The 27,247-nt window shown below is 32.3% G+C and overlaps 1 protein-coding gene across 11 annotated transcripts in view; it reads left to right on the top strand.

The window, feature by feature from the left end:
* Positions 1-27,247, top strand: part of NBEA (neurobeachin) — a 562,035-nt gene that overhangs the window by 132,932 nt on the left and 401,856 nt on the right. For all 11 annotated transcript variants that reach the window (XM_045567190.1, XM_045567200.1, XM_045567192.1 and 8 more), the window contains 6 exons: positions 16,753-16,861; positions 20,515-20,596; positions 20,814-20,937; positions 21,820-22,012; positions 23,747-24,763; positions 26,481-26,698. In XM_045567190.1, the coding sequence (XP_045423146.1) occupies positions 16,753-16,861; positions 20,515-20,596; positions 20,814-20,937; positions 21,820-22,012; positions 23,747-24,763; positions 26,481-26,698 (1,743 nt within the window). The remainder of the gene's footprint in view (positions 1-16,752; positions 16,862-20,514; positions 20,597-20,813; positions 20,938-21,819; positions 22,013-23,746; positions 24,764-26,480; positions 26,699-27,247) is intronic.

Below are 27,247 nucleotides of genomic sequence, written 5' to 3'. Positions count from 1 at the left end.
GATATCTCATTGTGGTTTTGATTTGCGTTTCCCTGATGATTAGGGATGCTGAGCATTTTTTCATATGGTTGTTAGCCATTCTTACATCTTCTTTTGAAAAATATCTGTTCATGTCGTTTGCCCACTTTTTGATAGCGTTGTTTGATTTTTTCTTTCTGATTTTCCTGAGTTCTAAATAGATTCTTGTTATCAGTCCTTTATCTGATGTGTAGTATGTGAAAATTTTTTCCCATTCTGTAGGTTGTCTGTATATTCTCGTGGCTGTTTCTTTGGCTGTGCCGAAGCTTTTTAATTTAATCAGGTCCCATTCATTTATTTTTGTTGTTGCTGTGATTGCCTTATGTAGAGATAACTTGTAATATATATCATTTGCTACCCAAGGACATGTTGACTTTAACAGAAAATGTTTATGAATCTCATGTGGTCCTGTATGGACCACCTATTCCCTCCTGTGATATAAATTCACAGTGTGGGAAAAGCACAGGCTGTTCAGTTTAGCTGTGAGGCCATGTACAGCCAGCCATTTGGCCCTTTGAGGCTCAGTTTATTTATCTATAGAACTGAGATCTGTAGTACCCTTTGCATTGCCTTGCTGTGGGATTAATTGAGTAGTAAACAGAAAGTTTCTGGTGCATTACAATCACTCACATTTTACTCCTTACTTGGATTCGTGAAGATGATCTAACCTTTACCGCATTGGTTTATTCTCCAGGTATGGACTTTGGCCCAGTATACTTTAAACTGAAAAATAGAAGATTAAAAATGCACAGAAAGCTTTGACTTCTTTTCCAGTCTATGAATTAACAAGGAAAGACCTGTTAGATGTATAATTCAACATTTCAACTATCCTATATTACCCTTGTTGAAATAGCCAATACAATTTTTAAAATTTCCCATTTGTCATTACAATGATAATCAAGATATTATTTTATATATTACAATTATGATATGCTTATATAGAAAAATGTATAGCTAGCAGACATGAAACTATTCATTGGGAAATGCTGTATAAGTTGATTTCTAAAACATTATTGTTATTTTTTTTTTGCTTAACAATGATAGCCAATCTACATGTACTTCCTCATTTATTTGACCAATACAAATAAAAGTCTTTGTTAATGATAAAAAAAAAATTCATAGCTATGATATCTGACCTTGACTCTGTGCATAATGAAAAATAACAACTCATCTAAAGAGGCCTGGTAGAGATAGGAAATAAGAAAGAATCATTAAACTATCCACCCAATGAAATAGAGCTATAGGGGAGGATATGGTAGAATATTTGAATTTCATTTTTATAAAAAGCATTTGAGATTTAACTAGAGTACCAAAGACAATATTCTGCTCTTTTAGCTCATGATATTTTTCACAGTTCACCCAAATGAGTGGTTTGGAAGATCTCAAACTATAGAGTAAAAACATAAAGTAAGAGTAAAGATAAAACCTTACTAAATAGGAGACTTAACATGTTATATACGAGTTCTTGGAGGAGAAAAATGATGGGTAAAACTAGATATCCTGAAACATTTTGAACTACCAAAGACTTAGAAATGCTGGATAAACTATGCCAAAACTCCTTTTAAATATATAGGTGAGCACATAAAAATAAGGGAAAGTCTCATATGCCCAAAGTGGAAATCAAGCATAATGAAAGAAAAAAATACTTAAGAAACAACGTATTTTCAAAATAAATCATGCAATTAAAAAATATTAAGTAATGTGTGGAAGTGAAAAGGTAGTAATTAGAATTAACACCTCTGTGGACACATTAAACAGATTAGGTAAAACTTCAGAAAGAATTGGAGAACTGGAAGATAGAAATTAGGAAATCACCTAGAATGCAATACCAAGAAGCAAGATGACAAACATGAAAAGAGGTTAACAGATACAGAAAAGAATGGAAATTTTCAATTATAGCTAGTAAGGCTTACAGAAAAGGTAAAGAGAGAATGAAGAAGCAGCAATATTCAAAGAAAATTTACTAAAAATTTTCACAGAATTGGTGAAAGACCCAATTTCTCCAAATTTGGAAGTGAAATGGGCTCTAAGCAGGAAAGATGAGCATAAAAATCTCACTATAAAGTAAAACTATAGAACACCAAAGACAAAGGGAGCAACAAGGGGAAGCTAGCCCTACAATATTGAAACAAATATAATGTTTTAATAAATAGAGCAATATAGTACTTATTCATGAACAGACAGAGCAAATGAATGAAATGAAAAGTCAATAGATTGACCCCACCAAAATCCAAGTAATTATAGGATTTTGTGTATAATAAAGGTGCCATCTCAGATGAATGGAGCAGTGATTTACTTAAAAAGATAGGCTGTCATTTTAAGAAAGGGAACAAAAAATCGGTAGGTGATTATAACAAATGTACCACTCTGGTGGGAGATGTTGATAGTTGGGGAGGCTGTGTGTGTATGTAGGGAAAGGGGGAATATGGGACTCTATACTTCCTGCTCAATTTTACTATAAACCTAAAAATGCTCTAAAACTAAAGTATATTTAAAAGGGGAAGGGGGAAGGTGGTAGGAAAGTGAGAAACAAAGTTTACTTGTTTGGGGGTGGCTGTGAATGAAGGGGGAAGTGAATGACTTGGGCGTGAAATTGTTCCCTGTATTTGTTTATATTATTTATTAACTAGGTAAAGGTATTACTTATTTTAAAAATTAAGTGATAAAGCCTAGTAAAACTTAAATATATGGCAAATATAAACTTCAAGGCAAAAAAATAATGAGGATAGAGGGACACCACATAATGAAAAAGGTGTAATTCACTAGGAAGGTCAAACAGTTTCAAATGCGCATATACTTAACAGCATAGGTGAGGTATAGAAAACAAGTATTTACTAAATTTGAAAAGAAATCAATAGTTTACAAATTTTAACATTTTTTCTTTTTAAAAGAGCAATTGCAAAAATATATCAACAGTGTAAATTTGAGAAAAAGTCCATTAGCTTGAGTAGCATACACATTCTTTTTAAGCATACACACAACTATAAAAATTGTTGAAATGAGACCATAAACTAGCCTCAGTAAATTTAAATAAATAGTCATACAGATAACTTTCTTTTCCCACAGTGCAATTAAAGAAGAAATCAATGACAAAAAAATCAAACTTAGAAAATAGAAACACATTTTTTCTAAATAACACATAACAAAAAGTCATTCATCATGCAAATTACAAAATAGTTACAATCGAAAGATGTCTGTATGTGTATACATATGAGATTTGGCCTAAGTAATACTGAAAGCAAGTTATAGTTGTAAATATTTGTATTAAAAGTAGAAAGGTACTTTGGCTTTTCATTTTATAGGTTCTCATATATGCTTACCTCATTAATTGTCAGCCAAAGAAGGCAAAAGGAAAGAAATAATAAAGGGAAGAAACTAAGGAAACAGAAAGCAAGAATATTAAACAGAGTAAGAGAAGGTAAAAAGCTGTTTTATTCACTTATAAAATGCTTTCCATTAACTGGCTAGATAAAGAAGACATGGGCTAATATTTCATACAATGAAATTATTAGCACAACCTTTATGCCAAAATTGGATGTGAGTTATAAATTAAAGGAAATTTATGGCCAATTTCTCCTATGAGCATAAGTCTATTAGTTATTGGTTTTTAAAGTATACATCATAACCAAGTTGAGAGTAGTTACAGAATGCAAAGGTGATTTACCATAAGGACATCTTTTCACATAGTCTCCTTATTAACAAAGGAGAATAGCTAAATAATTTTAATAATGGGTGCAAAAATTTTTGATAAACTTTAGTACACATTCATCATAAAAATTCTTAGCAAGCCACAAATAGAAAAAAATTTCTTTAACCTGATAACGTATATCTACCCCAGATTTACCACACTCCTATTTAGTGATGAAATGTTAGCAGCATTCTCTTTCAATAACTAATAATTAATGAAAGCCTGATTTCACCTCCCCTGTTCAATATACTATTAGTTAATATATTTGAATTTATAGAACCCTCCACCTAAAGCCAGCAAAATAGTTTTCAAGTACATATGAGACATTGGCTAGAATGTATTGTGAGTTAGTGTGTAAAATGTAAAACAAGTATCAGTAAATTATAAAGTAATGTAATTAAATAAAATATTATCTGACTATAATAGAATTAAATTAGAAATCAACAACAGAAAGAGATTTGAAAACTGCAAGATATTTGGAAACATAAATAACGTAAATAACCTGAGTGAAAGAAATCACAAAATTAGAAGATAATTTGAACCAAATGAAAACAAAACTACAAACAACATAGAAAAATTTATTGAATCCTCCCACATTGGCGATAGAATGTTAAGTTCTGCAGCCATGTTCCAAAAGGGTTTTCTAATTTCTTTTTTTTTTTTTTTTTTTTTTTGAGACAGAGTCTCACTTTGTTGCCCGGGCTAGAGTGAGTGCCGTGGCATCAGCCTAGCTCACAGCAACCTCAGACTCCTGGGCTTAAGCGATCCTACTGCCTCAGCCTCCCGAGTAGCTGGGACTACAGGCATGAGCCACCATGCCCGGCTAATTTTTTTGTATATATATTTTTAGTTGGCCAGATAATTTCTTTCTATTTTTAGTAGAGACGGGGGTCTCACTCTTGCTCAGGCTGGTCTCGAACTCCTGACCTCGAGCGATCCACCCGCCTCGGCCTCCCAGAGCTAGGATTACAGGCGTGAGCCACCGCGCCCGGCCCGGGTTTTCTAATTTCTTAACAGAAATTTACCACACAGCCTGCCATTTCCACACTTAGGTATCCACCCAAGAGAAATGACAACATGTTCACAGCCAGACTTGTGCATTTATATACTTAGTACCATTAGTCATAATAGCCCCAAACTGAAAACAATCCAAAAGTCAGTCAGCTGGTGAATGAATAAACAAAATGCCATATGTCCATACACGGGAATACTGTTGCTCAATAGTTATTAATTAAATTAAATAGTTATTGTTTAAATTAATATAAATTAAATTAATCATTAAAAGAATAGTTATTAATTAAATTAATAATTAAAAAGAAATAAACTACTGATGCATGCTATGACAAAATGAATCCTAAAAACAGTATGCTAAGTGAAAAAGCCAGATGCAAAAAACCTACATATATTATATGATTTCATTTATATGACATGTCCAGAATACAAATTAGTGGCCACATGGGATGACCCATGTGAGTGGAGATTCACTGAAAATAGGCACAAGGGAACCTTTTAGGATAATAAAAATGTTCTATAACTGGATCGTGGTGATAGTTGCATGACTCCATATAAAGCTGTTTTTTAAAAATTACTTAATTGTCCATGGTGAGAGATGGGGGTCTAATTTTATTCTTCTGCATGTGGATATCCAGGTTTCCCTGAACCAGTTATTGAAGATACTATCCATTTCCCAGCGTATGTTCTTGCCACCTTTGGCAAAAATAAGTTGACTGTACATGTGTGGAATTATGTGTTCTCTTTTCTGTTTGATTGGTCTATGTGTCTTTTTTTTTTTTTTTTTGCCAGGATCATGTTGTTCTGGTTACTATAACTTTGTAGTATAATGTAAAGTCAGGTAATGTGATTCCTCCAGTTTAGTTCTTTTTGTGCAGAATGGCTTTGGCTATTCTGGGTCTTTACTGGTTCCATGTAAATTTTAGGATTGTTTTTTCTATTTCTGTGAAGAATGTCATTGATATTCTAATAGGGATTGCTTTGAATCTGTGGAGTGCTTTGAGTAGTATGGATATTTTAACAACATTGATTCTTCCAATCCATGAACATCGATGTCATTCCACTTTTTTGTGTTCTCTTCTATTTGCTTTCATCAATGTTTTATAGTTTTCATTGTAGAGACCCTTCACTTCTTAAGTTTATTCCTAGGTATTATATTTTAATTGTAGCTATTGTAAATGGGATTACTTTCTTGGTTTTCTTTTTTTTTCAGATTGTTTGTTGTTGGCATCTAGAAATGCTACTGATTTTTGTGTGTTGATTTTGTATCCAGCAATGCCACTGAATTTGTTTATTAGTGCTAATAGGTTTTCTGGTGGAGTCTTTAGGTTTTTCTAAATATGAGATCATATCATCTGCAAACAAGGATAATTTAAAGACTTAAATCTAAGACCTAACACTGTGAAATTGACAGAAGAAAACAATTGGGAAGCACTGCAGGACAAGGCAAAGATTTCTTGAATAGTACCTCAAAAGTACAAGCAACCAAAGCAAAAATGGACAAATGGGATCACATCAAGCTGAAAAGCTTCTGCACAGCAAAGGAAACAAGCAACAAAGTGAAGATACAGCCTACAAAATGGGAGAAAATATTTGTAAAGTATCCATCTGATGAGATTAATATCCATGAGATTAATATATAAGGAACTCAACTCAATAACAAAAAAAAACTCTAATCAAAAATGGGCATAATATCTGAATAGACATTTGCCAAAAGAAGACATACAGATGGCCACCAGGTATATGAAGAAATGGCCAATATCACTAATCATCAGGGAAATGCAAATCAAAACTACAATGAGATATCATCTCACCTCAGTTAAAATGACATTTACCCAAAAGACAGACAATAGCAAATGCTGGCAAAGGATGTGGAGAAAGGGGAACCCTTGTACACTGTTAGTGGGAATGTAAATTATCACAGCTGCTATGGAGAACTGTATGGAGGTTCCTCCAAAAATTAAAAGCAGAACTGCCATATGATACAGCAATCCCATTGCTAGGTATGTATCCAAAAAAGAATAAATCAGTATACTGAAGAGATGTCTATACTCCCATGTTTACTGCAGCACTATTCACAATAGCCAAGATATGGAATCAACTTAAGGGCCCATGAACAAATAAATGGATAAAGAAAATGTGGTATGTATACACAATGGAATATTATTCATCCATTAAAAAGAATGAAATGCTATTATTTGCAACAACATGGTTGGAACTGGAGGATGTTATTTTAAGTGAAATAAGCGAGGCACAGAAAGACAAATATTGCATATTCTAACTTATATGTGGGAGCTAAAGAAAAAAATTGAACTCAGGGAGATAGAGAGTAGAATGTTGCTTCCTAGAGGATGGGAAGGGTAGCAGAGAGGGGGGAATAAAGTGGGGATGGTTAATGGGTACAAAAATGCACTTAGATAGAAAAAATAAGACCTAGTATTTGGTAGTACAAGAAGGTGACTATAGTTAATAGTAATTTATTGTATATTTTAAAATAAGTAAAAGAATTGAAATGTTCCTGACACAAAGAAATGATAAATGCTTGAGGTGATGGATACCCCAGTTACCCTGATTTGATCATTATACATATCATTATACATTATATGCCTTTATCAAAACATCACTCACAAATGTATAAAATTATGTATCCATAATAATTAAAAAATTTGAAAATCACTGAATTGTCCACTTACAATGTGTGTGAATTTTACAATATATGTATTATATTTTAATGAAGCTAATAAAAAATTTGAAAACCAAAACTTAAAACTTTTAGGAAATACAGCATAATAATATAACATTGTGATATGGAAGGGTTTCTAAAACAATAAATAAACAAACATAAATAATGCAGGAAAAAGTTGGTAAGTTTGACTATTAAAATGTTAAATGCTTTAATAGATACCATAAAAAGTGAAAAGACAAGTCGAAAAGTGAAAGAATGCAATGGATTTGTATCCTGAATATGTGAAAAATCATGCCAATAAATTGAAAAAGAAAAAGTACTAGGAGCATGAAGAATATAAACACGAAATTCACTGACGAGTAAACACAAGTTGACAACAAACATATGGGAAAGATACTCAACTTCAGAAGTAATCAAGAAAGTACAAATAAGAGTTGTATTTAATACCCATCAGAATAGTAAACTTTAAAACTTTTGATAATACCAACTATTGGCAAGGATGTGTATCAATGGAAACTTTCAAATCACTAGTGGAATTATATATTGGTACAATCACATTAAAGAAAAAATTGACAATTTTTAAAAAGATAAAGATGCTTATACTGTAAGTCTGTGGTCACCAACCCCAGTTCTGGTCCATGGCCTTTTAGGAACCAGGCCACACAGCAGGAGGTGTGCTGCAGGCCAGCGAGCAAAGCTTCATATGTTTTTACAGCCACTACCCATTGCTCTCATCACTGCATAAGTTCCGCCTTCTGTCAGATCAGCAGCGACATTAGATTCTGGTAGCAGGACAAACCCTATGTAAGCTGCACATGTGAGGGATCTAGGTTGTACACTCCTTGTGAGAATCTAATGCCTGATGATCTGAGGTGGTCCTGAGGTTGTGATGCTTGTGCTGGGGAGCAGTTGCAAATACAGGTTATCATTAGCAGAGAGGTTTGACTGCACAATAAATGTAATGTGCTTAATCATCTTGAAACCACCCCGACCACCCCCTGGTCCATGGAAAAATTGTCTTCCATGAAACCAGTCCATGGTGCCAAAAAGGCTGGGGACCACAACTCTAGTAATTCTCTCCTTGATGTAAAGAAACTCATGTATCTGTACAAATATTCAATGTAACATTGTTGATAATAATGAAAAAATGGAAATAACATAAAAGAATATTAAGAGGAGAACAGTTAAATGAAATGAGGTGCATTTATACAGTTGGATATATTCAGGACTGAAAATGAATGACTTAAAGTTATCTTCCACAAAACTAATATGAAGCAATAAATTAAGTTGCAGAAAGATACATAGTAATGATACCATTTACTTGAATTCCAAAAATATGCAAAGGCAAAATTATAAATTGTTTGGGACTAGATCCACATCTAATAAAAGTATAAGGACATACCTGAGAATTAAAAAAACAAAATTTATCATATCAGTTACCTCTAAATATGGGGAGAAGAATGGGATCATGGACAGGTATCCAGAAGTTCTTAGTGTGATACTTTGTTTCTTAAGCTGTTTAGTAGCTGCATGAGTATTTATTACATGATTTCCTCACTTTTTGAAAAGCAATATATTTTATGTTTTAAAAAATAAATGAGTAAAGAATGCGATTGTAAACAAAAGTAAAGCAGAAATTTGTTACCACTACAGAAATCATATGGGATTCAAAAATGCAAAACAGAACAAGTTGAACTTGAAGTTAAAAATTCAATACAGAATGTTAAAAAGGCGGTATGTAGTATGAAAGGTACAATTTAAGTAGTTGATGTTATAAGCCTGTAAACATCAAATATTGCTCTCAAATAGGTAAAGCAAAATCCATTAGAGATGCATCAAGAACTTGATAAAATACAATAATGATATAGACATATCTGTTTGAGAATGGGACCAATTGACTAGATAATATGTAAAGATACAGAGAAATTGAGCAATATATGCATAAAACTTGACTCAGTAGATACATGTTGAGTCTTACATTCTCTGAGGGTATACTTTATGGCTAAATACAGTTACAAAAAAATAGTCATGTCCTGGGTCATAAAATAAACAAAGTAGATGAAATAGAGGTTTTACTGGCCACTATTTCCTGACCATAATGTAATAAAATTAGAAATCAAAAAAAGAAATTGAGCAAAAAACTCTTTACTTAGAAATTAAGAAACAGTGACAGATATCCCTTAGTGAATAGGAGAAAAGAAAAGGAAAATTATAACTTATCTAAAATTATCTATGCATCATAGCAAAAACTTACTCAGAAGTAAATACCTCCATTATTAAAAAATAAAGATTAAAAGTTAGAGGAACCTGGTGCTCATATTTCAACATTAATTAAAGGACGACAAAGTAAATGAGTAAGTGCAAATTAGTAAGAATGGAAGCTAACATAAGGAAACTAGAAAATAAAACAAAAACTGTTGAAAGGATCACTAACTACAAATGTGATTTTTTGGAAGAAACCAATAAAATGAATAACACTTTTCATACACTGTTAAGACAAAATGGAAAAGAGCTTTGGATGAGGAAAAGCTCTTATTGTTGTAGGATAGATTATGATAATTTTAAGAAAATATGTTATTTTATGGCAACTTATAATAGGCCTAGTTCTTGGTAATAATATCATTTTGTTCTATATCATTCTAAGAGCTCTTTTTTGTTTTCTTTTACAAATATATATAGTACTTCTTCAATCTAATAAAAAATGGGAAGGGTAATATCAAGTCATTAATAAATAAGATAAAACTACAGGAGCACAGAAAATACCCTATTTTGCTTCACTAATAATCATCAACACACCTATCATATGTTCCTTTAATACATAGCTGCATTTTGATACAGTTTCCCTGCAAACACTGGTGTATGTAGTATTGAGTTCCTGTATTTCAGTGGTCCCATCCTTTTTGGTACCAGGGACCGGTTTCATGGAAGACAGTTTTTCACGGACCAGGTGGTGGTGGGGGGGGGGGATGGTTTTGGGATGATTCAAGCACATTACATTTATTGTGCTCTTTATTTCTATTATTATTACATTGTCACTTGCCATTCACTGAAGGTTTTGATATGAGTCTGCAAGCAATTGATTTATTATGATCTCTATGCAAACCTCTCTGCTAATAATAATCTGTATTTGCAGGCACTCTATTACAATTGTCTTGATAGATTGAAGGAGATTAAAAAGTATAGTAATGCCCACTAGTTGAATAACTAGTGGTTCTTACTACAGACTAATATATGGAATAATAGCCAAAGGGAATTGGAAATGTAAATAAAATTTTAAATTCTTGCTGAACACCATGAAAAACTGAAACTACACTAAATGAAGAGTTATACCATGTACCTTAATAGAAAGACTCAATTATATAAAGGGAAAATTTTAATAAATTAATTTGTAAACATATGGAGCTCTGGTAAAAATCCTAATTTTTATTTAAAGTTTTAAAAAAACTTTTCTAAAGCTAACTCAGATAAACAAATGGGTAAAAATGTCAGATGTTTGAAAGATAAGAATAATGAGTATGTATTGTTTAAGTCTAGTAGACTTTAAACCAAGGAATAAGCTAAAAGGAGTGTAGAATAGAAAGCCCAGAAGCACACTCTAATGTGTGTATATATACTTATACACTGGGAACATGATGAAAATGTGATTATTCAATAATTGGCAGTGGGAAGTTATTTAATTTCTGGATTGGAGAGAGAGAAGTCTTACCTCAAACCATATCCCCCACCAAAAAAAAAAAAACCACACACACACACACACACTTTATAGAGAATAAACATTTGGAATTGTGGGCTTCAAGATCAAGTTGATAGTCATACCTCCATCCTATCAACTTGATCTTGAAGCCCACAATTCAAAATGTTTATTCTCTATAAAGTGTGTGTGTTTTCTGACTACATGGTGAGTACCAGGCGCACTGTCTGGGGAATGGACACGCTTGAGGCTCTGACTCAGGGGGATGGGCAGGACATGGGCAATATATATAACCTGAGCTTTTGTACCCCCATAATAAGCTGAAATAAAAAAAATTCAATAAACAAACAAACAAAAAGATCAAGTTGATAAAGAGAGATGAAAGAATTTCTCTTGTCCAAACCTAATGAAGTAAACATTAAATAGTAAAATAGAGAATCTCCCCCTCCCTCAAAAGACAAATGTAACCCAACAAGGAAAGGTGCATCACTTAAAGCAATAGACTCAAAATATTCATAGCTAAAGAACCAAAAGATTCTGTATTGAATTCATATGTATCCTTAGTTCATTTGTGCCCCTGCAAAGTAAACAGAATCCCTAGATTTCTCCCTCGTAACCTCCACATTAGAGTGATGGAAATTTCTTAGATGTTCCTATTTTCTCTTTCTTCTGATTTTGTATGGGTGGAAACAATTACTAGGAGAGGCATGAAGAACGAAGAACTAAGGTTGACATTCTGAGATGGAAGTAAAGGTTCTAAGTCTTTCTGTATCTTATTGGGGGATCAAGCTGCAGCCTGAGACAGTTTCCCTTTGGAAATGAGGTATATTCCCTTAAGTAGGCTGAACTGCAATACAGGATTCTTTAAAACATTGTCTCACAAGAGAGAGCAGTACTGGTGCTCTAATAAAGTCTGCACACAGCCTCAGCTGTTTCTCTGCCTCAATTAAAGCTATTAAGCTTCAGGGAAAAAAAATAGATAGACCATGAAGTGCCCAACCCTGGAAATGCATCTCAGAGGACAATACAAATGAGTCTCAGTTAATGTGGATAAAAAGGAGGTTGAGTAGGTTAGGTACCCAAATTCTATGAGAACAAATAATAAGTGTAAGCAAAATACACAAAGCATAAGTAATGTGAAAAAAAATGGCAGGGAAATCATGCCAATGCAACACTACAAAGAAATGAGTAAAAAATGCAGAAGAATTTTATCCAGAGGAAAACATATATTAACAAAAAAATGTAATTTTCCATAATGCTTGATTTATAGAATAATTTTCAAGAATATAAATTCAATAAGTTTTCAAAGACAAAATGGAGAACAAAATGAAATAAAAAAGGAACTTGAAGGGTTAAGAAAACAATGATCCAAATTGATTTTAGGCAACGTACTTAATATAGAGAGAATGCAATATGGAGGATAAAATATCTAACCTAAAGATTACTGATGTCTCTTGAGGGGAGAAATAAACAAATGAAACAGAAAATACTTCTATGAAATAAAGAACTAACTTGTGTATAGAAAAAGCACACCATGTTCTAGGTAAATTTGACACAAAAATGATCAACATCAAGACATATAGTATTTAAATCAAAGTTTAGTGATAAAAAAGAATTCCTAAAAAACAACTAGGCAAAGTCTCCTTCAAATTGTTAAATATTTGACTCACGTCAGACTTCTTCCAGTTTAATTCAATGCCAAAAGAAACAAAGCAATGTCTACAAGTTCTGAAAGAAGGTGTGACCCTAGAATATTATACCCTGCCAGTTCGTTAAGTATATAGACATCAGGTTAAAATTCAGAAGATAGGCTCTTGATCTCCTTTTGAATGACATCAATCTAACTGACAGATGAGTCCAAAAAAGAAACCAGAAGTGGTGAAGACAAAGTCAAAGAACTGAATTCATTTAAAATAGATGAAGACCTAACAACTATACATAGCAGTGTTAAGATGAATATAATTTAGGGATTTTTATCCTTGGTGATCAAATAGCAATGTGCTCACAAAAATTAGGAGGTGACATGAAGTGGGAGAATGTTAATTATCTGTCTTTTAATAAAGAGGAGTGAATTGATACTTTCCCAAACTGAAATGTTTAGTTAATTATGTATTACTTCATTCTTTTATTCATAATTACTTTTTAAGTCTCATAGAGATTTTTAATAAAAGAAATAGTGTCTCCTGTGTTGAAGAAAGTCATCTGAAGTTTTTTTCTTTCAGTTTCCCATCCATTTCTTTTTTTCTGTTAAGTATGATTAAAATTGCATTTGTTGCTTTTTATTTAAAATAAAATTGAGTATGAGTTTCTTCTATCCTTCCTTCCTCATTCTCTCTCCCTTTCTTTCTTTCTCACTCTTTCTTCTCCATGAAGAGTTTTAATGTTTTATTATTGTTTATTGTGTTACTTTTGGGTAGTGGAATTTAAAAACTTATACTTTGTATTTCCCTACACTGCTTAAATTTCTATGTTGTGTATCATTTAACATAATCAATTAAGTAATTATTATGAAAAATGAGTTAAAGTAAAAATAATTTAAAATGCTGTAAGAGAAAGAATAATTATTAACTGATTACTAGACATAGGTTGTCTTTCCAATATTAACTCCAAATGTAGAAGACATAGGTTGTCTTTCCAATATTAACTCCAAATGTAGAAATGACAAAGTTGAAGCTTGATAGATTTTATTCAAGAAAATAAAAAACTTCTCTATGCCATAAAAGTCCTTGAAATTCAAAAAGTGGAAAATATTTGTCAATTATTTGATAAAGGAATAATTTCCTTTATCTTATTAATAAGGGTTCTTATAACCAGTAGGAAAAAGATGACCACACAGAGAAAAAAATGGTCACAGAACAGTATCAGGCAGTTCTTGGAAGTAGTATAAATGGTAAAAATAACTTATGATCATGTATCAGCATTTCTTGCAAATGAAAATAACATCTACTTTTTATATACCATATTGACTATTTTTATGATTATTATTATACATAGAGTTGGTAAAGCTGCTGGTAAAAGGCATGTATACCTTAATGGTGGAAATATGAATGTACATATTTTTAGAGGTCAGTTTAGCAAAGTCTCATAAAATATTAAAATAAAAGCTTTTAACCTGATCATTTCAGTTGTAAGAGTTTATTCTAAGGAAATAACCATGGATATGCCCAAAGGTTTACCTAAGGGAAAAATTGTTTATGGTAAAAAGCAAACTTGGAAATAACATAAATGGCCAACAGTAGTGAATGGATAAATTAATTATGCCACATTTTTATTATCAGTTATTTTTAATGACACTGAAAAAGACACAATATATTGTTGATTTAAAGGAAACAAGCTACAAATTACATTATATAGAACAATTTCCATTATATTGATGTTTATGTCTATCTGTCATATATAGATTTATGTATATAGTAATTAATCTGGAAGAACATAAACTGATATTTATAATGATTATGTCTGGAATTATGGGTTTTCTTTTCTTTTTTTACTGTTTTCACATAGTGTCTGAATTTGTTACAGGAAGTATTTTTTGACCATTCAAAAAGAAAAGGCTATTTTGTGTAGAAAGAAATTGGAATACATTTCAGTGGAATGTTTAGTAAGCTTATAAATCTGTGATTTGCATGAATAAGAAGTTATTCTTCTGAAAAAATGGTTTACACTCTTCATCCAAGTGGGTAGAAATCCTGTAAAACTCAAGATGTAAAGCAAATATGCACTAAAAACTGAAGTCTTAAAGGTAAACATGTTTGCAATGTTAGTTTTTCCAGTAAATATCCTACCTGAACTGAATCCACAGAGCTAGGTATTTCATTAGAAGTCCTGTGGGAAACAAAATCATGTGGTGTACAGGGCCAGTGCACCCATTCCCTGCCTGATGTGATGGATGGCATTTTGGTTATCTCTTGACTGCTATGCAGAAAAATTTATTGGAAAGTATTGTTTTAAAGTAAACTGCAGAATGAAGTTGACCCATCTCTTTCCTGGTGTATGCACAGTATCTTCAAATTCCCTCCAAACCTAGAATTAAACATCTGTGCAAACATTTACATTGCAAGAGAAGATAATCAAGAGGGCATGAATTTCTTTGGTAGCTGAAGTTGTAGAGGTACAGTTAAGAGATTATTCTAAATTCCAGATTGCCTAATTTAGACATAGGTTGTACAAGCTCCTTGCAGCAGAGAGATGTATCAAGGGCAATGCTTTGGCGTTTGCTTATTTCTGATTGGGAGCAAATGAAAATTTCAGGCCTCCTTTTCTTGAGTGTGGCTTGAATTGGAAGAGACTTAAGCCTTCTCCTCCATAATCTCATAATATCCATTAGTCTTGTTTTTTAATGGCCAGTTGGACCTTTTTCAGTCTTATTTAAGTGCTTTGCAAATGCAGCCACATGACAAATATACTATCTTCCTTGTGAGGTTAGGTAATTTTGTTGTTTTTCTCCCTGGACTGAGGAGGTTTGGGTGAGGGGACCAGCTGTCCTGTGTCTTTTGTTGTGGAATGTGGATTTTGGAGGCCGATCTTAGAAGAGAGGATTTACAGGTGAATGGTACCCCAATAAATAGTTCATCATTTGATTTCTGTATTAACTATAATAACAATCACTGTAAAAGATAGTGAAATTCTAGTCACTTATCAAGCTAGTAGTTTCTTTCTTGTTCACTTAAAATCCAAATAGGTTTTCCACAGTAGGTGATTCTCTTGTAAGCAGTGATTTAGAGACCCAGGCATTTCTTTCATCCTGTGGCTCCATTGTCTTCATCATACGGTTCTGTGTTGCTGGTTTGGGGAAAGAGCATGAAAGATGTGCATGAGTACTTTTTCTATGGGCTGAACCTGAAAATAGTTCACATCTTTTCTGTTTACATTTTATTGGCTAGAACTCAGTTAAATGGCCACACCTAGCTGTAAGAAAGGCTGGAAATGTAATATAGCTGTGGACCAGGGAAGAAAGGAACAAGAATTTGGCAATTATATTGTCAGACTATATCACAGTTGCCAAATGCAAACAAAGAACAATAGGAAATCAAAGAAAGTAAGGATACATAGGATTGGTAAAGTTGCTGGTAAAAGGCATTTATACCTTAATGCCACCATTCGGGAGACAAGAAGATCCAGATCTTGAATTCTAAGCGACACAAATGAGAGGCATATAGTAATTACCGGAGCTAGAGCTAAGTATTCCAGGAGGCCTTTAACCCAACATTAAGGTTAGAGTATTCACTTTTAAACATAATTTTAGATTCTTATATGGTTTGTTACAGACTATTTTATAGACTATGGATTTGGACAGAAATGATTTAAAAATTATGAGGTCTCTGTGTTAGAGGAAACCAATAATTGTAACCCAATAAAAATAACTTCCAAATAGTTATTAGAAATTTGAAAATAATAGTCATCAACAGTTATATAATATTCCATAATTTGTATATTTCACATTTTTGTTTATATAGATATTTTATTTGAGAAGTGTTTAATAGTCTTGGAACTTTAAAAGATATCTCTGTTTTAAGCTGTTTTCGTTCTTTAAGTGGAAGTTCGTAAAAACAATTACGTCATTCTGTGTCTGTTTACAAATTGCACTTTCTTATCCAAAAGTTATGTGAGCAGAGAATCCAATGTGTTTCATAGTGTTTTTTTCCCCCTTCTTTCTAGGAGAAAAGTCGAAATTATGCACACCCATAGTCTTTTCACTCTTCTTGGAGAAAGGCTGATGTTGCATACAAACACTGTGACTGTCACTACATACAACACACTTTATGAGGTAAAAATGAAAAATGTGTGAAAATTTTAATTGTATACAGTGGAAACCTTTATAATCTATGTGAAGAACTATGTCATATCTATGGTGTTGCTAATGATATTTTAAAATAGAAAGAATTGATTATTTATTATTTTAGCAAAGTGTTTTGAAGTCCTATTAGGATAATGATAATGTCATAGTGATCTTTAAAACTTTTAAGTCTGGTAAGATGCCTAAAATATAGTAAACAAATATTAAGGCATAAAGTCATTTAGACTTAATTTAGCAGGATATGTCAGACAACATTGTATAAGTTATGAAGATATAAAAATATGTCTTAATTATTCTGAAAACCAGAAAATTATCAAGAAAATATCCTTGTGTCCTACATTCTGAGGTGAATTTATTCTGTAGGTAATATAAAGTTGGCTTTAATGAACCTCTCTTTGAAATTACTCAAAACTATTTTTATGTACATATTTTTTAGGAGTTATGATATTTGTACAATTTGTTTCTTAAATTTTATTTGTATCTTTAGTTTTGCTTTTTGACTTCCACTATAAATTATGAATAATTATGTTTTCTTTTGTTAATAATTTGCAGCACTTCCTAAAACCCTTATGAATTATTTGTTAGATTTTAGAATATGTTTTCCGAAGATGAAACAACTGGATTTATTATGTTTAGGTACTTGTAGATCTCAACAATATGCTTCATTATTTTATTATTAATAAGTATTGTGATATTATTTTTGTTTTATAGCTTCTCTTTGCATACTTTTCCCTTGATTTACTGAAACACGTAGTATAGACAGAGGTAGACAGGTGCGCGATAGAATCTGAGGAGCTCAGTTTCTTATAGAAATAATTAATTGATTTAAAGGAAAACATATTTTTTAGTTACTTTAACTGTTTCTGTAAGAGTAAAACAATTTTTGAGCACAAATTATAAGTCAGTCAACTTTAAAACTAAGTACTTCATAATAAGACATTTTAATTAAAATAATAGAATCTCAGAGGTGGGCAGTATTTTAGAAATCATCTATTCAAACTTTCTTTTCACAGATAAAGAAACTGAGAGTCAAAAAGTTAGGTAGTTTGTCCAAACCTATAAAGATTCTCTGACACAAATACCTACAGTGGCACTTAGATGTAATGATAGGGTTAATAGTTTGCCATTTTTACCACTCCTGTCTCAAAAAGTTGTACCTACTAATACTGCAAAACGATTTATTCATGATGAAGCCAGGAAGTGGGTGGGTCAGAAAGAAAGCTGCAATAGCCCCTGCTTATGCCAGAAGTCTTTCTGTAACACATGAATTATAAAATAATTCCACTTATGAAATGAAATTTATATGTATAATGCTGGGCTCAGGTCTATGTGTATAAATAGCATATTTATCAAATTATCCTCTGCTTATGATTCATTATTGTTTCCCTTCCTGTCCAATACCTGTTATTATAGCCACCAGGCAGGCACTTGTGGCAGTTGAACACTTAAAATGAGGCTAGTGTGAATTGAGATGTGCTGTAAGTGTTAAATGCAAATTTGCTTTCTTGTCCATCTCTGGCTCTGAACCTCCTTAGTATTTATTTTGTTTTGGTGGGTGGCAGGAGTTACTTACTTGGCAAATCTCTTAACAAGTCCAGTCAAACTTTTAGGGCCCATCTTGAGTCCTGTCCTTTCATTAAAATGTTTATATCTATATTCGTCTCTCCTTATTTATATCTCATTATTTCCCTGCCCCCTTTTTAAGCTCACATAGGTTCTTAATGACAGTCTACCATGTTTTATTACTTAATAGAGGCATGCATTTATGCCTGCCTCCAGAACGATAATTAAGTAAATTGCTGCTAGAAATATAGTTCCACCTAGCAACTTATTTCCCATCTCTAAACATTTAGCAGAATGTGGGCACATAAGTGGTTCTTAATAAATGCATGCTGAATTGAGTTTCTAAATATATATTTGTAATTTTAATAAAAGGTCTTATATTTGAATATGTTATAGTTTTCAAAGCACTTTCACTTATAGAGCTTTATTTAATATTCCTAGCAGCTTTATTAGATAGGCAAGGCAATTATTCCCTTCATTGTTAGATGATAGAATAAGGACTTAAAAAGACAACACTGTAAAAACTGGTGATGCTTTTGTTTTTTGTGCAGTGTGATTTCTTCTCTTTCAATTGAGACAGTTTTGACTATTCTCTGTCATGGAAGAGTATGGCCTGGTTTTCTTCAAGCTTGTCTGAAATTATTTTGAATCCCTTATTTGTAAAAAGAATTTTCTGGGATCTTGTCCACTGAGTTGTAGGGTCTTTGGGATACATTGATGTGAAAACTCCTTGTAGGTATATACCAACCACTAATTGATTGTTCTTTAGTATGTGTTTTCAAAGAAATTTCATTGCATGTATCAGTTTTATTTGATTAGGAGTGAATGTTTAGGGTGCTCTGTTCAGAAAATTCTGAGGCACTGCTTAGGTGTAATTATGCAGTGTTTATTTTCAACAAAAATATGGGAATGAGGGGAATAGGGGTAATTTTGCCCTGTATTTGTTATTTAAGTAATAGTAGGTCAGCTTTTATTTCAAGTCAATACCTTTTTGATGTACATTTCTAATATAACTATATAAATTTCCTATCTTTTCTTAGTCTAAGCAGAAAGGGAAGAAAAATGACACTTCTGGATGTCGTGGTCCTTTTCTAATCAGAAGGAACCATCCTTGTTTCTTAATTTACTTTCTCCTTTAACTTTTATAATATAGCTATGTACAATTGGATTTTTAGCTAATGTTTATAATTTTGCATACTTTTTGTACTTGTACATGTTAAGGCTAAACAGGAATTAAATCACTTATATAAAATGAAGTCTTTGTTAAATATAGCCTTATTAGGTTTAGCTATATGTAAGAGTACAGGTATGCACAAGCTAAGACCTAAAATACCATGAATAGTCATATATATATTTTTATATATAATTCATTTATCCATTCTTTCATTTAACAAATATTTATTGAGCACTGGCAATACATCAGGTACCAGTGCTATTCACTAGGAATGTAACAGTGAAGAACATATATGAAATCCTATTTTTGTAGAGCCTACATTTTAGTGGAAAAGTTAGTAAATGTTTTAGAATTCTGTCTTTTATTTGGTGTACTGTTGCCATTTTTTGTTATTTCAAAGAAATTTTAAAAAAACCACTCATCAGTAAATGACAATGAGCCACATTGTTAGAAAGAACTTTTCTTTGTCACACTTCATTTTGAAGTAGAGACCCAAGCTAAGACATTATTTTCTTATTTACTTATTTCTTTTATTTTAATTAATGATGATACAAAGAATCAAATGTTTATAATTTACAATATTGGTATATTAAAGATGGACACTGAAAGGGTATTTCAAGTAGACTAAACTAATGGATTTGCTAGTTAGTCTTTCCTTCCAGGGAAATTGGTTCTGATTTTGTCTCTATCCATTATAAATAAAATTTGAGAAATACAGAGTTAAAAAATTCAGAAGTATATGGAGTTCATTAGAAAGTCTCTTAGAAGAGATGATCCTTTTGATTTGAACTGAATTTATATTTTTTGCAGTTTCTTTGTATACCTACATTTTGTAATTATGATTTAAATCATTTTCTAAATGAAGTTCAAATTCTTCATCTTTCAGATCTTGACAGAGCAAGTGTGTACTCAAGTTGTACACAAACCACATCCAGAGCCAGATTCTACAGTGAAAATTCAGAATCCAAGTGAGCAAATGGCAATTCTTTATTGTAATGCTGTAATAGTAACATGGCAACATCTGAGACTAAATCAAAACTTTTCTAATCCCTTAAATCATTATGGTATTTACTTAGTTCATGACACTTAAAACTCAAGTGTAATAGTGCCAAATAGTTGAAAATTAGTGAATTCTTTTTGAGTTGAAAATATGGTTATAAATCTTCAAGTTTTTTTTGTTTACAGTGATTCTTAAGGTGGTGGCAACTTTGTTAAAAAACTCTACACCAAGTGCAGAACTGATGGAAGTTCGTCGTTTATTTTTATCTGACATGATAAAACTTTTTAGTAATAGTCGGGAAAATAGAAGGTAAGCAATTTGAATACTATAGCAAAACTCTATTCTATAATTAATCTTTTTTTCTCCTTAATTTTCAGTGTCTTTCAAATAAAAAAAATTTAAAATCTTTACCATATTGCTAAATACTTTCAATCATTAGAAAAAACATTACATGTTTCTTTGATAAAAATTTGTATTCAGTATAATTCTATTTATTTTTATATGATTTTATTTTATAATATGGGTATTGTATTTTAATTGTGTATGTGAATATACCTATACACAAAACCTTCTTTAAAATGCACTATTCCTTTAGATGGTACCTGTCAGGAACAGTACTTTTAATTGTAATTACGTTAGATTTGCCCATATTTGTCTGTGCTTTTCCCCCAAGTTAGTCGTATGACTGATTATTGTCATGCATTTTTGAACTGGTTAGCTAGGACATAGGGTAGAGTCCAAGGCCATGAACTCTATGGTAGTCATTTCCTGAGTCTTTAATTTAACACATATTGATTGATTGAGTGTCTGTTGTGTTTAAAGCACTGTGCTGCACAAGGTAGTCTTAGTATATAGTCTTAATATAGTCCAGTGGGCAAGACAATCATAAAGCAATGATTAATTTGTAATGTGTTGAGTGCATGATGAATGCTAAAGCTGATGAGATAGTAGAGAAACAATAAGTCTGACTGGGAGAGTTAGGGAAGTGATTCCGAATAATCATTAGAACTTTTCCAGGTAGAGAAATAGGGGGAAAGTCATTCCAGGTATAGAATATAGAATGTGTAGAATGTCTGTGCACTTTGCTTTACCTAGGTCATCAGATCATATTTTCACTATTTTCTCTAAATTTCAAAATAGTAAATTCTAATTTAATTTAGGTATTTTTGATGAGATCTTTTTCTCCCTTAGATGCTTATTGCAGTGTTCAGTGTGGCAGGATTGGATGTTTTCTCTTGGCTATATTAATCCTAAAAATTCTGAGGAACAGAAGATTACTGAGATGGTCTACAATATCTTTCGGATTCTTTTGTACCATGCAATAAAATATGAATGGGGAGGCTGGAGAGTCTGGGTGGATACGCTCTCAATAGCCCATTCCAAGGTAACAAGGGATTTAACCTTTTATTTCATCAATTTCATCAGTGGATTAAATGGCTATAAACACTTGTTTGGTGCCATCTTGTGGGCATCTTAGATTTTGGCAGATTTCTGTATCCTACTTTTCCCACTTTTCTCTTTTTTGTTTTTCCTCCATAGATTGTTAGAGCTTGAAAGTATATTTTAGATCATTTAATTCAACCCCCAAGTTTATAAATCAGGAATTTTGGACCCAAAGGTGACACATACCTCTTTTATAGCAGATCTGAGAACTTGAATCTGAGTCAATTGCTCTTTTAACAAAGTAGAATATTTCATGAAATAGCCTCTGAAATATACTTTTTAAGACATTTTTAAAGTAGTCAGAATATTTTTACATTTCAGAGTGAATCATAAATACATTTAAAGTGTTTAAGTTTAGTGATATTTCTGATTACATTATCTTTATTTTTAATCGTAAGACTATGTGTCTATCATTTAAATATTTGTTCTTTGGTAAAATGAAATAGTGATTTTAAAATGTAAAGTATATAAACATTAGATTTCGTAAATTCAGAAATGTGATTGTTCATCTTGTAGCATCATAGAAGCAGCATGAGTGTCAGAAGGTTGGCTTTTAATCTAGTCTATGCCATAATTGAGTTTTGTGATTTTAGGAGATTCATTTAATCCTTTTGAACAGGGGTTAAAATTTTTTTGAAGGGATAGATAGTAAATATTTTAGGCTGCGTGGGCTGTGCAACCTCTGGTGCAGCAAATCAACTCTGCTGCATAGTGTGAAAGCATCCATAGAAATACGTAAATGAACGAACATGGCTTTGTTGTGATAAAACTTTATTTACCAAAACCAGATGATCATTAGATTTGGCCCATGGGCCATAGGTTGCCAACCCCCACTTTTGGGACTTGCTTTCTTCTTCTGTGAAATGAAGGGGGTTTTTATAGTATGATAATCTTTAAAGGAAAGTCTCTCTCAATCTAAAATTGTTACCCTATCATTTAAATACAAATTAATATTACCTGTCTATCAGGAAGGATTTTGAACTTTAAAAAAACTTTGGAAGAAATTTTATTTGTTATAAATTCACATTTTGTCATATACTGACACCTCACATTTAGCATTGCTTTAACAAATTTGAAAACAGCAAAGAAAAAGACATTGCAAGTCTTTGTCCAAAAGATATATTTCCTGGGTCTCCTAAACAAGCCTATGTAAAGTAGCAAATTCATAGCACCCTATATAAGAATAAAACTATGATGTTTTAACAGTTCATAAATGTATATATTCATAGATATGTTTGAATTTTTTTAGCCTCAGTTGTTGCAGTAGGTTCACATATGAGCAATGGATGGTTAAAACTGTTGTAGTAATCGTACTTTGGATATTGTACATTATTAGCTGCCATTTCTCTGGTTAAGCTTAAATAAATGTGTGGAAGTTAATTGGCATATTAGGGTAACATGGAAATACTTAACTTAAAAAAAACCCTTTAGTATTGCTAGCTTACCTATGTGATTTGGGGGCAAGTCATATATAATAAGTTATATATGGCTATATTTGTTGATTATTTCTAATTATTTAATGCAACTAAGCACGTTTTAGGATTAATATGTATAAAATTAGAAAGCTTAAGCTTAGCACTATTTTTGATATTGCCATAATTTTATTTTCATTATTTTATTTTTTTCTTTTTGGTATATACAAAATGCCTTAATGTTTGCTTTACTTATTCTTAAGGTCACTTATGAAGCACATAAGGAATACCTAGCCAAAATGTATGAAGAATATCAGAGACAAGAAGAGGAAAACATTAAAAAGGGAAAGAAAGGCAATGTGAGCACCATCTCTGGTCTTTCATCACAGACAACAGGAGCAAAAGGTGGAATGGAAATTCGAGAGATAGAAGATCTTTCACAAAGCCAGAGTCCAGAAAGTGAGACAGATTATCCTGTCAGCACAGATACTCGAGACTTACTTATGTCAACAAAAGTGTCAGATGATATTCTTGGAAGTTCAGATAGACCGGGAAGTGGTGTACATGTGGAAGTGCATGATCTTTTAGTTGATATAAAAGCAGAGAAAGTGGAAGCAACAGAAGTAAAGCTTGATGATATGGATTTATCACCAGAGACTTTAGTAGGTGGAGAGAATGGTGCTCTTGTGGAGGTTGAATCTTTGTTGGATAATGTATATAGTGCTGCTGTTGAGAAACTCCAGAACAATGTGCATGGAAGTGTTGGTATCATTAAAAAAAATGAAGAAAAGGATAATGGCCCATTGATAACATTAGCAGATGAGAAAGAGGAACTTCCCAATAGTAGTACATCATTTCTCTTTGATAAAATACCCAAACAGGAGGAGAAACTCCTTCCTGAACTTTCTAGCAATCATATTATTCCAAATATTCAGGACTCACAAGTACATCTTGGTGTTAGTGATGATCTTGGATTGCTTGCTCATATGACCGGTAGTGTAGACTTAACTTGTGCATCAAGTATAATAGAAGAAAAAGAATTCAAAATCCATACAACTTCAGATGGAATGAGTAGCATTTCTGAAAGAGATTTAGCATCATCAACTAAGGGGTTAGAGTATGCTGAAATGACTGCTACAACTCTGGAAACTGAGTCTTCTGGTAGCAAAATCGTACCAAATATTGATGCAGGAAGTATAATTTCAGATACTGAGAGATCTGATGATGGCAAAGAATCAGGAAAGGAAATACGAAAAATCCAGACAACTGCTACGACACAAGTAAGCTATCTTATATAAGTTCTAGAAATAAATAAAAATGCACTGGATAGATATTGAATTGTTAGCATGAAAGCAGAGTAAATTTCTTACCCATTACACCATATTTGTATGCAATTATGGTATAATAGTAATTGATGGAATTGAGTAGTATGGTTGCATATATATAAAGAAATTAAAATATCTGAGTTATATTTCCAACTCTGCCACATTCTTCTGTGTAACTTTGTCAACCTCTCTGGGCCTAAGTTTCCTTATATAGTACAAGAGTTTATACTAGATTAAAATGTGACCTTTAAGGTCTCTACCAGTTCTAACATTTTATGACTGTGACTACATTTACACATTTTTTACTCGAGATCTTCATTCTGAACACTTGATTAATTTTAACCTTTTAAGCTTCAGGCCCAACCCTGTTCTGTGGATTATAGAAAAGAGAACTTGGAGCCCAGATTGAACTGATAAATGAAGGGGAAGGGAAAAGGGAACTGTTATTTATCAAGTGCCTACTATGTTCCGGGCACTGTGCTATATATTTTCAGATTTAATCCTCACAACAACCCTGTGAGGTAGGTAATATGGCTGAGGAAAATTAGAATTATGAGCAGTGAGAATTTTTTTTTTATAACCACATAGATAGGAATTTGTTACGAGAAAACTTAGGTATGGTGGTTAGGAAATACTAGTGCTTCAGTTTTGGCCTCACTGGAGTAAAATTAAAAACCGATGATGTTTTCTGATATGGATTTTAATTGGTGAGCCTTAAGTTATGACTCCTTCCATATTTTCTAGGTTAAACAATACTTCATGGTTATGAGTTTAAGAAATTACAGTAATATTTTTACCCTTAATGATTGGGGCTTTGTTGTCCTCTGAGTGTTCCACTTGCCTTTTAATGTCATCGAAGATAAATTTAATGTGTTTTCATTAGTTATAAACAGTAAACCATGCCTTACTGGTGGTGTCTTTGTACTCCCAATAAGAATCCTTAATAATCTGTGTGTGGGAAAGGTATTTTTATTTGTTTTCTAACTGCCAATTTCCAATTTTGTGGCAGTTGCACTACAGTGATAATTGGCAGGGGATGCGGATATTGAATTAGGTGCAGATGTAAAATAAAGGAAAACATGGTGCATTGTTTATTGGACGGTAAGCTTGCCTATTGAACACACTAGGCTTGCCTGTTTTTCATTTGGAGTTCACAGGCATTTTTCTAGTTTGTTTTCTAACTTACCAAATGCATTTGTTTTTTAGAATTGAAGTATTGTGAGTGAAAAAGACTTTGAAGTTGACTTGAATCTGTTCAAGTAATATTTCTTCTAATGTTGTGTTTTATTTACAATTAGTTGATGGCATAAATCCGATATACTTCACTTCGTATATGCTCATTTCCTTAAGGAAGTAATGCGGTTTAATGTAGATACCTCATAACAGAGAAAAGAGGGTATAATTTTCAATGTGAACCTTTGTGTTAACCTTAGGTATATGAATACCTTGCCTAGTTTCTGCAATAGTAAAATAGGAGCAATAATGATAGATTTTTCAGCTCAAAAATATTCCTATGCAGGGAATTACCACATGAATAATATATGTGAAATATATGAACTTACTAAAGTCATATGCAAAAGCTTTACTCACTCACTTTACTATACTCACTGTTTCATTTTGAAATGAGGTATTTCTTTTGTACCCCACAAAAGTTCATCTTTTCTTTCTTTAGGCTGTTCAGGGTCGGTCTATCACCCAACAAGACCGAGATCTGCGAGTTGATTTAGGATTTCGAGGAATGCCCATGACTGAGGAACAGCGGCGCCAGTTCAGCCCAGGTCCACGTACTACAATGTTCCGTATTCCTGAGTTTAAATGGTCTCCAATGCATCAACGGCTTCTCACCGATTTGCTATTTGCATTAGAAACAGATGTACATGTTTGGAGGAGGTAGAGATATTTCTTTTTTATATATAAAAAGCAAAAATTTAAAATCTGGTACTGCCTGTTCTATATACAAGAGATTTAACAATAATAACAAAAAATCAGTGGTAGTTTAAAGAAATATACACATTTTTATCTTGTCTTGTTAAAACTAATGCCATGTACTAAGTTATTATTGGTACTGATATTTTAACATATATTGTCAAAATAAAGTTTAAAATAACCCTATGATGTGTATGTTTTTAGAGCCTATAGTATTTAAGCAGTTAGTGGGAGCCTATAGTATTTAAGCAGTAGATATCAGTTCAAATATAAACACTTAAAAAATAACAAATCTACATAAATTAAATAATTACCTTTCTTAATTTTTGACTTAATTTTCTAATAGCAAGTATGCAAAAAATTAATTATGAGAATATGTATGAAAGTTGATGGCTGTAAGTAACAGATTATCCCACCATTAGCACCTGCAACAATCAGTGGCATGACATTCTTAGGACTCAAGTTGGTTTCTCTGCTTTTCCTGATTTTCCTTTTCGGATTCAATGTGGCTGC

This window comes from Lemur catta, chromosome 13 (assembly GCF_020740605.2).
Source record: "Lemur catta isolate mLemCat1 chromosome 13, mLemCat1.pri, whole genome shotgun sequence".
In the NCBI taxonomy this organism is placed as follows: domain Eukaryota; kingdom Metazoa; phylum Chordata; class Mammalia; order Primates; family Lemuridae; genus Lemur; species Lemur catta.
Note: the sequence above shows the minus strand (reverse complement) of the source record. Positions and strands in the feature narration are given on the sequence as shown.